This window comes from Chiloscyllium plagiosum, unplaced genomic scaffold, assembly GCF_037043375.1.
Source record: "Chiloscyllium plagiosum isolate Xiang-an unplaced genomic scaffold, Cpla_swu_hap1 HiC_scaffold_2, whole genome shotgun sequence".
Classification (NCBI taxonomy): domain Eukaryota; kingdom Metazoa; phylum Chordata; class Chondrichthyes; order Orectolobiformes; family Hemiscylliidae; genus Chiloscyllium; species Chiloscyllium plagiosum.
In genome coordinates, this window is record NW_028270140.1 from 18,702,479 (window position 1) to 18,716,137 (window position 13,659).

The window sequence follows — 13,659 nt, forward strand, 5'->3', positions numbered from 1 at the left end:
AGGTTGAAGGGTTATGGAGGACAGCAGGAAAGTGGAGTTAAGGCTGAGATGCCTGCTCTTAGCTCTGATATTCTGATGTTCAAGGTAGCTCTCCATTGGCCTTCTTTATTGTATTTACTTTTTTGCAACTCAGGAATAGGAATGATAATAGGTAAAAACCTCTCCACTCTGCAGGCACCTTGCTTCTATTCCTGATGAAGAGCTTTTGCCCGAAAAGTCGATTTTCCTGCTCCTTGGATGCTGCCTGACCTGCTGTGCTTTTCCAGCACCACTCTAATCTAGATAGGAAGGATAATGTCTACCACTATTTGTTAGCGACAATATTAAGAGATTAATCCAACACTAAGTAGAGACTATTTCTTCAGGAATGGGCATTGTAGATGCTGAACCCCAAGCACCATATGATCACTCCCTTTGCAGGATCAAGAGAAGGAAGAGTTTTTTTAAATAAATTCAAGCTAATGGCAGCCTGTTGTACTCACTGAAGGTATCGCTTGAGCTCTTGTCCACTGCACCGAGACCAATGAAAACGGTGAAATGCAGCTTGGACCAAGGGTGCCATGACACTTCCCATGCTGGTTTCATCTCCACACCGGTTTCCTTGGCCATCGTGTTCCATTCCCAGGCTACGAGAGTGTCAAGAGAGCTTTGTTAGAAAAGGGAAACAGTCCTACAACATGTTTTTAAAAAAACTGATCACATTGCTTTGTTGAAAAGGTTAAAGATGAATTAGAATGCTGACATTCCCAGTTGGCCAATGACCACTGCTGTATTCCTGTCTCTGTAAGCAATACCTTTTCCTCTGAGTCAGATGGTTGTCCATCCAGGACCCCGGCACATTATCTAGTTTGACACTTTACAATGAGCATAGCATGTGTTTTACACGATTGGAGGATATCCCTGGATTGACCAGCATTCCCGGCACTGCTGCCATCTTTAAAGGCCCGTCGTGCACACGGCCCAGCGCTGTCAGTTTGGAGCTGCCCTGCACAGTTCCTGATACTTGTTTCGGGTGTGCCAAACAGGGGGATTTCCGCATCCCACTGAACAGGCAGGGACCAGGAGTTCTTGCTGAAAGGGCAGAGGCAGGACTTCCTCTTGTTCCAGTACAAGCAGTGGAGCTAATGATGTCAAACTATGTCACATTGGTCCATGGTTTCCATTCAGATAAAGCACGCAACTATCTAGAGGAATGCCCACCACTGCAGGAGGAAGGTCAATGACCATCTCCCCTGTGCCAGTGTAAGTGCCACCATATCACTCTATCTCTGCTACGGTACTGACCTCCTACCAAGGCTCATGCTCCACCACTCTCACTAATGCCTGCAATATCTTCCTGACTTGCTCTCCTCCAGCCCAATCCCCAACATCACCAACCCTGCATGCCCTCTGAACTGCCTACTCACTCGCTTGGGACACCTCCAAACCTGCACTAACAGCAGTATCTGTGCCACCCAATATCATCTTCAATAGTACCCACCTCTCTTTCTCATTCCAGGGGGAAAAGCAGCCACAATAGGGCAGAAAGAGTCAAGATGAATAATGCGCTCCCTTTCGTTCAGCTCTTTGCCCTATGTGTAGAGACAATCCTGACTCTGGGCCTCACCAATTTGGGCCTGGTATTAGAGGTTGCCTTTGACTTACACTGTCGGGATTGCTTGAACAAAGGCTACTTCCCTTGACTGGGCTGAGACCTGCTGCCAACTGTGACAAGATTCCTGTCCTTGTGTTTAGGTTAAACATTACAGCAAGGCAGCAGCAATATGAGACTGATATCGCTGGTGCCCCGGGGGTGGGGGGGGGTAAGTTCAAAAATACCGGTAATCTCAGAATGAGTGAGAGGTACAGCAGCAAGCAAGAACCCAGAGATGCAGATCAGCCCAGTCTACAAGCTGGGTGTGCTGCAAGATGCAACATTGAAATGCTGTGCCATACATGGATGAGAAATATGCCGTAGGACTTTTTTCAGGCTGGCATGTGTCAAATGGAAATGGCTGTGTGGATGGTTCCCATGGAGGGTCCCCTAAGATACTGGTGCCGGGTTTTCAACAAGGATATCATTTGGCATAAGCAGCAAGTCCAACCAGCCAAGCATCCTGTCCTGTTCCGTGTCTACTTTGTCGCTCAGGTTTGGTAAGGAGACAACTAGATTATTAATGAGGCAAGCATGAATGTCAACAAGAACCATAACAAGCACTAATCACTATGAATTGGCAATTTCCCACTGCCCAATGTCAATCTCATCTCACTGCTTATGACAAGTGTAAAAGATGGGCAAGACGTCTCAGCATCAAGATGCGTCTGGTCAGGCTTCTCATCTGATTCTGTCACAAACCTTGCTATTGCTCACATCAATCAGACTGCTATAAGCTTCGCCCCATTTTTCAGTGTGAAAGCCAAGGCCTTCATTTCACTCATTAAAACAATTAGTAACGTATTAGATACAGCAGAGCACTGGTGGTGCATGTCAGGAAGAAAGACTTGAATCTATATAGCGCCTTTTAAGATGCCCCAAAGTGCTTCAATATCAATGAAAGTATAGACACTGTTGTAATAAGGCAGCCTAATTGTATACAGCAATGTCTCTACAATGAGAACAATGCCAAGCTGTCTAAAATCAGTTATACTAAACTCTGGTTACACTGTAACTAAAATATGTATTCTGTCTGAGCACTCCCACCTCAACTGTCACCATCCAGTATCTATCTGATGCATGGGAGAATGGGAAACTGCATTTCAAAGAGGGGAGATGACATAGTAATGAGATGTTATTATATGCTAATCAGCCCTTCGCTGCTCAGTAGCAAGAATCTCATCTCTCTCTCTCTCTCATCAACACTTGTTTGGAAAATGCAACCTTTTGCTTTGATGGAGGAATCACCACACTTGACATCTCATGTGATTCTCCCAACTTACTTGCCATTGTCAATCTCATTCATAGGCTGGGAAAAACTTGGCCATAATTCGGAAAAAGACACGTTAGGGTCCAATGTCTTTCATTTGTGCTCTTGCTCGGTGGCAATCCATGTCATGAACAGTGTACCATAAAACTGACCTTAAACAAATTCTTTACTCATTTGTTCTTCAGTCCAACACATTTGCACTGACTGATCTGGGCCCTCCACCCAAGCATCCTGAGCCTCAAGAAGAATGTGCTTCAGTTCTACCTATCTGTATTCTGCTTTGCTACACCTCAACCAGCAGTGTCTCCAAGGACCCCATAATGGTGCCTAATTTCAGCCTCATTTTATTTATTCTTCACTTCAGGAGTTAAGTTCTGGGCAGGAATGTTGCACAGAAATCCCTTTGAAATTCATTAGCCAATTATGTGCTCATTCTGTATGCTTATTAATGATTTCTTACAGCTTGATGATGTCTTTCTCAATATTGACCATCACTCCCCTCCAAACTCAGTGCCGTTGAGAAATAGCCTTCTTAATTCCAAAGTTCAAATTATTAATATAAATTGTGAACAACAGCAAATGTGGTATTATTCTTTACGGCCATTACTTTTCATGTTCTGTTATCCTGAGAACTACCATTTATTCCTGCACTATGCTTTCAAGCCAGCAGACTATTCAATCTGTTACTAACTCAGTACAGTAATTCATTATTCTTATTATGTGGCAGGTGTTTGAAGAAATTGTACTGTTTTTGTGGAGATATATACATTTTATTGTATTTTTACAAATACAATTAATAGTAAATTTCTATCTATCTATCTATCTATCTAGCTGTATACCTACACACCTACCTATCTCTTGGATACCTACGTACTTACATTCATTGCATTGCCTTTAATGGTCTTTTCTTTTACCTCTTCAAAGAAGTTAATGAAACTGATAAAGCAAAGCTTTTCTTTTTGAAAACCATGTTGCTTATTAATTATTACATTTTTCATTTTCGTATGCTCTTCTATTTTCTTCTTTAGTAGGGATTCCATTATGTCTTCTACCATGGATATGGTCTGCTTGTTCTCTCAACATATTCTGTGTCCTTAACATTTGGTATATGCCAGTTCTCTTGCACTACACCCTTCCGAACTAATTGTTAAATATGTGCAATAGTGTCTCTAAACTTATTTAAAATACGCAAATACAATCTGTACAAACCAGGGATTGTATTCTCTGAGTTTGATCTTTGTGTCTCCTCTTTATTCTAAGTTTGATTATGTAATTGCTACTGTCATGTTCCCATATCTTGTTTACCTAATCTGTCTTCTTAGCAGTCATGATTTGGAGATACCGGTGTTGGACTGGGGTGGACAAAGTTAAAAATCACACAACACCAGGTTATAGTCCAACAGGTTTAATTGGAAGCACACTAGCGTCGCTCCGAAAGCTAGTGTGCTTCCAATTAAACCTGTTGGACTATAACCTGGTGTTGTGTGATTTTTAACTGTCTTCTTTGCAAACATTGAAGCAAAGTAATTACTTAATATATTTGTGCTCTCAATACTTCTGTCTGTAATTTTATCCTGTTCTCCTTATTTATTCATTTTATTTACATGTATGTATAATATTTTGCTATTCTACGTTACATTCCTTAATAATTTAATTTCATAGTTCTTCTTTGTTTTGCTGATTGCTTTTGATTTCTCTCCTAATCTCTTCATGTCTGCTGTTTGCATTATAATAGACTCTCACAAAGAACTCGCACACTGTACAGAGTGGAAGCTCCTTGCATTTCCAAAATTTAACCTTTACACATTTTGACCTGGGCTCAAAGGCACGAGGAAAGTAATGGCAGGTGCAAAAGTTTGCATCCTGTCTTCAAACAACTGGCTAAGGGACCTGTATTCTGCAGATGACGTTAGCCTGAATACTGAAGGATTATGCACGCTCCAAGGCTTGAGAGTAATGGCATCAAGGTTGGCCTATGCATCAAGTGGGCAAAGATAAAGGCAATGGTGATTGGACAGCAACAGGGCCACCCCAGCTGCTTCGAAGCACAACTCCAGAGAATTTGGGGTAGAGATTGACATCTACACAAGAATCACCAAAGTAGCATCAGTCTTCCAGAGACTGCACTTACGTCAACATGACTCGGTAAGCCCATTCATGTTGTGACTCTGTAAAGCCATTGTAATACCGATAACAATCCATGCCAGCAATTCATGGAACAGACGGCAAACGTATCACCCAAGTTGTGCATCTTTCACCAGTGTTGGCTACATGAGATCCTGCGGTATCTCTTGGTGAGACAAAATCACCAAGAAGAGAGGTGAGCAGAGGCACACACAGGACACTGGGACAGAAAATTGATTAAGACTGGCATTACATGTATTTAATCTCCCAGACATATATAAAAGCCATAGTGACAATTGAATGGATGGCAACAGACAACTAAAGGAGACAAGGCAGCCAAAGAAGAACTGGTGAAGTATATTTACGGAGGATCATCACAGCAGAACAGTATGTAGTCTGAAATGAAAGAGATTGTGATGGTTCAGGATTATTGGTGGAATCTTGCTACCCAATGTCGTGAGCAGTTCCCAACTATGCACACTAATAATCTTTCGGAAAGCAACTTAAATTAGAAGTGAACAAGACTAAATATTTATTTAAGTATCATTATGTTCATGAAGCAGCTGCAGGAAGCGTGGGTAAATATGTTTTTTAAAGTTGTATACATAAGGTTAAATTGCCTAGAGTTCATGAGGTGTACATTGAAAATTTGCATAAAGGAGAGATAAAGAAGTTGTACTTTGCATCTTTCACAACCTCAGGGTATCTAAACGTTTTGAAAGTGTAGTCACTGTTTGAATGTAAGAAATGCAGCAGCTAAATTAGCACTACAAAATCCCATAAACATCAGTGAAATGAATAATTAGATAGCGTGCTTTTAGATGTTGGTTGGAGATAAGTGTTGGCCAGGACACCAGAGGAACACTTCTCCTCCCTCTCCAATCTTCCATTCCTACCTGAGAGGACAGCTAGGCTTCAGTATAACATCCCAACTGAAAGATGATACCTCTGGCAGGGTTGCAACACTTCCAAACTGCACTTGGAGCACTGGCCTTTTTCCTCACTGAGTATACGCTGTAGGTTAACTCCCCAGTAAAGCTGCTCCACAGGTTTTGGGCTGATTCTTCTTACATTTTTTTGGCTAAGTCCACATTGTGTTAAGTGTTTTTTGGTGGATTATCACAAGGCATAGCAAGTTCTCTCGCCATATTTTATGAAACTCACCCTCATAAATGACCCAGCCTGCAGCCATCACGCCCTCATGTCTGATTCTGGTGTAACCTTACCATACACCACTCGCAAACCAAATCTCCACTCACCAGATAACCACAGAAAGATCTATGTATCCCTGACATTCTCGAGCAGGCTGCTGTGCGCTGTTATTCTGAAATTGTCCCGCTGACTGACAGACAGCATCAAAAGATGGTGGAGAAGGGGAAGATGACACCATGATCCTCCAACAGGGAGCAGAATGTCCTTTTGGAAGGTGTGGTGCAAAGGAGTCTTTTTCCAGGAAAGCCAGCAGAAAAGGCCACACCACCAGTCTCATCACCTGGCTGTGTAGGAATAGCCAGCACAGCCACAAAAAGGTCAATGACCGCATCTGCTTTGCCAGACAAAGTGCCACACCTTTCTCTCAGCTATCACACAGTCACTGTATCTCTGCTATTGTACCCATGCCTCTCTCACACACACACACACTCTCTCTCTCTCTCTCCCCATCAGAATACCACACCATCTTTCACCCACCTGCATTAATGCTAACAGCCCCTGCATACCCACTTGCATCTCACTCAAGTCCCCCCTTTGTCTCAATACAGGAGAAGACAACCCATTGCAGGGCAGAGCGAGACATTTCAATGGGACAGTACCTAACATGTGGTTCCTCACCCCCTATAAGGTGAGAATTCTGGCTCTCACAAGCAAACTCTGGGACCACGCCTGAGGAGGGGCGGGGCAGAAGAAGCCCTCACCCACCACCTAATGCCCACTCTTTACTCCACTGTGACTGACACAGAAGAATTAAGGAAGAGTTGGATAGAGCTCTCAAGGATAGTGGAATCAAGGGTTATGGAGATAAGGCAGGAACAGGATACTGATTGAGGATGATCAGCCATGATCATAGTGAATGGTGGTGCAGGCTCGAAGGGCAGAATGGCCTACTCCTGCACCTATTGTCTATTGTCTATTAATCCCTCTGTCAGTGGTGTTCTTTGCAAGCCACTTCTAAGCATTGAACATCATGCCTTCTCTCCCAACTGGGTCTTGCAGATACAGCCAGCCATCATGACCTCTGCAGAGAAAGGCCTGCCCCTTAAGCACTGTCCTGGAACTCAAATGACAAGAGTACAGAGGCCTCAGAGGAAGCATTGGCGAGACTGCCTCCTGCACCCCACCTCCCCAGCCCAGATACTGACAGACAGCTCAGTAGGCACATTAGGCCACATGAGTGTGGGAACACAAGCTGGGAAGACCCTCACTGTAACAGCTAGAAAGCTGGCTGGGGAAGAAACAGCCCAGGCTGCTGGCACTCTGAATACTGCCCCGGGTAGCAGGTACCTACTCGGCCCCAGGCAGGAGAAAATGTTATCAGGGCTTGGCGACCAGGCATGTACTCTAGATACCATTGCTCACAAACAGGCAGGGCGGTGCCAGGTGGCACCCAGGTAGATGAGGAGGTCCCTCAGAATTCTCCACTCAGGATACTCCAGAGGTGACCGGTCCTTCCACCTTCATCCCACCCCACCCCTTGGAGGTTCAAGTCAAGGAGGATCAACTTGCAGCTGCTATTTGAGGGCCACCCAGACTCAAGCTCCCCTGGGGGTGGCAGGGTCACCCAACCAAGCCTCCAATGCCAACGGGCTCCATTCCATACAGATTCCCAAAACCCCAGTGACAGAACTAACATGTTGGGCAGATAAATGTGCGCTTGAAAAAAAATTGACAGAAATGAGAATGAACATTTTACTAGCTGAGATCCATTTGACTCATGTGATAGATCCTATAGCACCATTCAAAGCAGAGTGTGGCATTCTTATAGTGCCACCCCTCAATCTTTGCTTGTGAGAGCCAGAATTCTCTCCTTGTAGTGGGCGAGGAACCAAAGGTTAGGCACTACCCCAACAATACATCTGTCTCTGTCCTGCCAAGGCTGTCTTTTCCTACACTGAGAAAAAAGGGGGACCTGAGTGAGGTGCAAGTGGTTATGCAGGCGGTGTTAGTACTGGTCCAGGTGGGCAAATGATGGCGAGGTATCCTGGTGGGTGTGTATGTGTGTGTGGCCTGGCAAAGCAGATACGGTCATTGACCTTTTTGTGGCTCTGACGGCTATTCCTATGCAGCCAGGTTAGCTGAATATTCTGTCTTGTACTGTTTGTGGACTGCTCTGAGCAAACTGGCTGATTTATGTCTATGCACAATAACCAGACCCCACTTCAAATATGATCATTACAGAATTATACAGCATGAATGAGACCAATTTGGTCCACTCTACTGTGCCAACACTTTGGAAAAGCAATCCAATTAGTTTTCATCTCATTTCATTTCATTGGTCTCATCCACTCTTTTCCCATTGCCTTGCAATCTATTGGTTGTAACATGCTTCGAATGGCCTGAAGAAATGTTTGATTATTTACAAATGCAAAATCTTGATTTCTATTTTCCATATTAAGGTGGTGAGTCCTGGAAGTGCAATTAAAGAGGGTCTGCTAACGGAATTGCCTTTCTAGTTATCTACAGCACTATCAGTGTCAGTGACAGAGAGGAGGTCAGCATTCCAGAACAAACAGAAGCAGCAGAAAAGGAACAGGTAATAGTGGTCGACATATGCAGCCCCATTTAGCTTGAAGCCTATATACCCTCAGTGACCTGATGTTGATCAACTGTGTAGGTGACAATGAATTCCAAAGCACTGGGATTTTTTATGCAATTGTTCAGAACTTACACATGACCAGTCTCATGAGCAACTACAAACGCTGAAGAGAAGCCATCCTCATGGTTTAGAGTACAACTGCGAACTGGGTGGCACATTCCAGTCACTGGAGCGTACCCTGCAGAAGGTCAGAAAGACAATGAAAACCAACAAGTTAATAACACACAACAAAACTGACAGGATAGATGAGTCCACGTAAATTGAAAATCTAGTTTGACTTTTTCTCTAAATGTCTAGGTAATGTTACCAGCGTTTGTCTTCATTACTACGATGCCGATATAATCCGTAGCATATCTGTAACTCCACAGAGCAAATGTAATCACACAGAGGGTGGTGGTGGAGGGTTGTTTTTCAGACTAGAGGCCTGTGACCACTGGAGTGGCACAAGGATCGGTGCTGGGTCCACTACTTTTTGTCATTTATATAAATGATTTGGATGTGAGCGTAAGCGGAATAGTTAGTAAGTTTGCAGATAACATCAAATTGGAGGTGTAGTGGACAGCGAAGAAGGTTACCTCAGATTACAACAGGATCTTGATCAGATGGGCCACTAGGCTGAAGAGTGACAGGTGGAGTTTAATTTAGATAAATTTGAGGTGCTGCATTTTGGGAAAGCAAATCTTAGCAGGACTTATACACTTAATGGTAAGGTCCTAGGGAATGTTACTGAACAAAGAGACTTTGGAGTGCAGGTTCATAGCTCCTTGAAAGTAAAGTCGTAGGTAGATAGGATAGTGAAGACGGCGCTTGGTGTACTTTCCTTTATTGGTCAGAGTATTGAGTACAGGAGTTGGGAGGTCATGTTGCGGCTGTACAAGACATTGGTTAGGCCACTGTTGGAATATTGTGTGCAATTCTGGTCTCCTTCCTATCAGAAGGATGTTGTGAAACTTGGAAGGGTTCAGAAAAGATTTACAGGATGTTGCCAGGGTTGGAGGATTTGAGCTACAGGGAGAGGCTGAACAGGCTGGGACTGTTTTCCCTGGACCGTCAGAGGCTGAAGGGTGACCTTATAGAGGTTTATAAAATCATGAGGGGCATGGATAGGGTAAGTAGACAAAGTCTCTTCCCTGAGGTGGGGGAATCCAGAACTAAAGGGCGTAGGTTTACAGTGAGAGGGGAAAAATATAAAAGAGATCTAAGAGACAACTTTTTCACGATGAGGGTAGTACATATATGGAATGAGTTGTCAGAGGAAGTGATGGAGGTGCATACAATTGCAACATTTAAAAAGCATCTGGATGGGTGTATGAATAAGAAGGGTTTGGAGGGATATGGGCTGGATGCTGGCAAGTGGGACTAGATTAGGTTTGGATATAGAACATAGAATATAGAACATGGAACAGTACAGCGCAGTACAGGCCCTTCGGCCTTCGATGTTGTGCTGACCTGTGGAACCAATCTGAAGCCCATCTGTCCTACACTATTCCATTCTCATCCATATGTCTATTCAATGACCATTTGAATGCCCTTAAAGTTGGCGAGTCTACTCCTATTGCAGGCAGGCCGTGCCGTGCCCCTACAACCTTCTGAGTAAAGAAATTACACCTTTGACATCTGTCCTGTATATATCACCCCTCAATTTAAAGCTATGTCCCCTTGTGCTAGCCATCACCATCTGAGGAAAAAAGGCTCTCATTGTCCACCCTATCTAACCCTCTCATTATGTTATATGTTTCAATTAAATCGCCTCTCAACCTTCTTCTCTCTAACAAAAACAGCCTCAACTCCCTCAGCCTTTCCCCGTAAAACCTTCCCTCCATACCAGGCAACATCCTAGTAAATCTCCTCTGAACCCTTTCCAAAGCTTCCACATCCTTTCTAATAATGCGGTGACCAGAACTGTACGCCAAGTGCGGCCACACCAAAGTTTTGTACAGCTACAGCATGATCTCATGGTACCAAAACTCAATCCCTCTATCAATATAAGGTAACACACTGTATGCCTTCTTAACAATCCTATCAACCTGGGTGGCAACTTTCAAGGATCTATGTAGCTGGACACTGAGATCTCTCTGCTTATCCACACTACCAAGAATCTTACCATTAGCTCACCTCACACTTTTACGCATTAAATTCTATTTGCCACCTCTCAGCCCAGCTCTGCAGCTTATTTATGTCTCTCTGTAACCTACAACATCCTTCGTCACTATCCACAACTCTACTGACCTTAGTGTCATCTGCAAATTTACTAACACATCCTTCCATGCCTTCATCCAGGTCTTTTATATAAATGACAAACAACGGTGGACCTAAAACAGATTCTTACGGTACCCCACTAGTAATTGAACTCCAGGATGAATATTTCCCATCAACCATCACCCTCTGTCTTCTTTCAGCTAGCCAATTTCCGATCCAATCAGCTAAATCACCCTCAATTCCATGCCTCTGTATTTTGTGCAATACCCTACCATGGGGAAACTTATCAAACAACTTACTGAAATCCATATACACCACATCAACCGCCTAACCCTCATCCACCCTCAACTCAATAAGGTTTGGGAGATACGATCTACCCTTCACCAAACCAACTATCCCTAATCAACTTAAGATTATAAATCCTAACTCTTATAACCCTTTCCAACACTTTATCCACAACCAAAGAAAGGCTCACAGGTCTATAATTTCCAGGGTTGTCTCTACTTTCCTTCTTGAACAAGGGAACAACATTTGCTATCCTCCAGTCTTCTGGTAGTATTCCTGTAGACAATGAATATCTGGTTGGCATGGACGAATGAATTGAAGGGTCTGTTTCCATGCTGTACATCTCTATGACTCTAAGACACCAATTCAAAATTCTGGAACTGAATATCTGACAGACCATTGCAGAACCTTCACTGCACAGAATGCAGTGGTTTGATAAGAAGACTAACCATCAATTTCTTAAAATCAACAAGCACTGCCCAGGTCCTACAAATCAGTCAATAAAATTGTTGAAATAAAACCAAAAAGTTATAGAAATACTTAGCCTCTGTGGAGAGAAATAAAGTTAACATTCAGATGAAGGGTCATCGAGCTGAACCCTCAATGCCATTTGCCTCCACAGTTGCTGCTTGCCGGCTGAACATTTTCTGTTTGTTTTTCAGGTTTCCAGCATCTGCAGCATTTGTATTTTTTTTAAAAACCTGCAGGTTTTTCTCGATCTGCATAGAGTCAGTGAAATCCCGAGTTCACCTCCAAGTCTCACCCCATAATCTCTATCCACATGCAATGTTTACCATCCAAGAGTTGCACTTTCTCCTCCCTGCCCTCTTCCCCAGTACCCATGATATGTTTAGTCTATTGTCAACACCTATGACCTTTCCCTTTCTCCTGTTGGGGCTGGATTTAGTGGAAGGGACAAAGATTTCGGCTGTCAGCTGGAGACATGGCAGGAGCCATGAGCTATCTCTTTTTGGACAGGTCACCAAACCGTGGGGCACTCAGGCACTTGATAGGCCAGAGGCTGGGCAATCGATGACTCGGAGAGCAAAGGTGAGTTCCTACCTCAGCAAAGGGCAGTTACTCTTCTCTTGGTCAGCAGCACCACTGGGCAGGCAGTGGCTGCTGTAGGTATGACACCCACTTGGATCAAGGAGGAGGGTCGGATAAATGACGAGAGCATGCCACGGTGTTCAGGGCGAGAGCGAGGGGAGTTTGCATCAAAGCCTGGGTCGGGGTTTCATCAGGACCCCCAAACCCTCACAACCTTTCCAATGCCATGTCCCTCAGATAGGCTCTGCCATTGAATGAGGTACATCCACTCCTCTGAGGAACCCATTAGCAAACATATTAAGGTTTGCTTGTAGTGTGTTGCCAACATGCTCACTGCATTGATAGCAACAACCCAACCCCCAGTCACTTCTAAGCTAATAACAGTGGCAGTGGGGGGACGTTCTTAAGTGAGCATGCATTGCCAGTTCAAAGCCTTAATAAGATGGATGGGTGAGATGGCTGTCCACCGGTCTTCCTACCTCAGACATGATCGGGATGGAGGTTCCCTCCCACCATCAACTAATCTGAGTGCCCACTGTAGATCTAATTTACCATGACCAGGGAATTTAATTCTATTAAATTCTATTCATAATAACTGCTCACTTTGGGAAGGTATGACTTTCAGTATGGGAGCAAAGCTGCAGGCAGCAGTCAGGCCGGCTGAACAGGTTTGGAGGCAGCCATAAGGGCTGACAGTTACTGAGGTGGACTGCTTAAAACCTTGGTGCTGAGGGATATCAACCCAATCAAAATCTATAAAAAAAGAAAACTCCCTCATCCTCATCCTTGGTGCATGTTCACTTTCATTCCACATTCCACATGTCACGGCCATCCCACATCACTATGTGGACCTTCCACCCACCTACCCTAGTCTGCCATAATTTTCAAAGGAAGCTATTCCCCCTACCCACCACTGGCCTCATCTTTCCAAGCTAGAACTTCCATACCATTCACCCACTATATGGAACCAATTAACTCTATAGTCAGAAGAGGATGTGTTAAAAATGTGTTACCAAAAGGCTGTCATTCATTCATCAATTTCCATTTTCTTAAAAAAAAACTACTAAAATCCAATTAAAGGGATGATTGGCCAGATTTTTTAAAGTATCGTGGGAGAAATTGTAAGTACTTGAACTCTCTTTATTTTGTGTAAATAAACACTGTATCATTTACAGAATAAATCAGACAGCTGGAACTGTAAGACCGTGTTTTCCTTCTGTCAGAGTTATTTGAACAATTATACGGTCATCTGAGTTCTCAATGAAGACTGGTAAATGTGAAGCATAG

General features: G+C 43.7%; 1 protein-coding gene across 4 annotated transcripts in view; it reads right to left on the bottom strand.

The window, feature by feature from the left end:
• Nucleotides 1–13,659, bottom strand: part of LOC122564950 (A disintegrin and metalloproteinase with thrombospondin motifs 3-like) — a 267,936-nt gene that overhangs the window by 57,802 nt on the left and 196,475 nt on the right. For all 4 annotated transcript variants that reach the window (XR_015759635.1, XM_043720492.2, XM_087995042.1 and 1 more), the window contains 2 exons: nt 8,911–9,016; nt 483–626 (listed from right to left, as the gene is read on the bottom strand). Coding sequence is in view for 3 of the 4 variants with exons in the window: in XM_043720492.2 (XP_043576427.2) it covers nt 483–626; nt 8,911–9,016 (250 nt within the window). In the remaining variant the exon portion in view is untranslated. The remainder of the gene's footprint in view (nt 1–482; nt 627–8,910; nt 9,017–13,659) is intronic.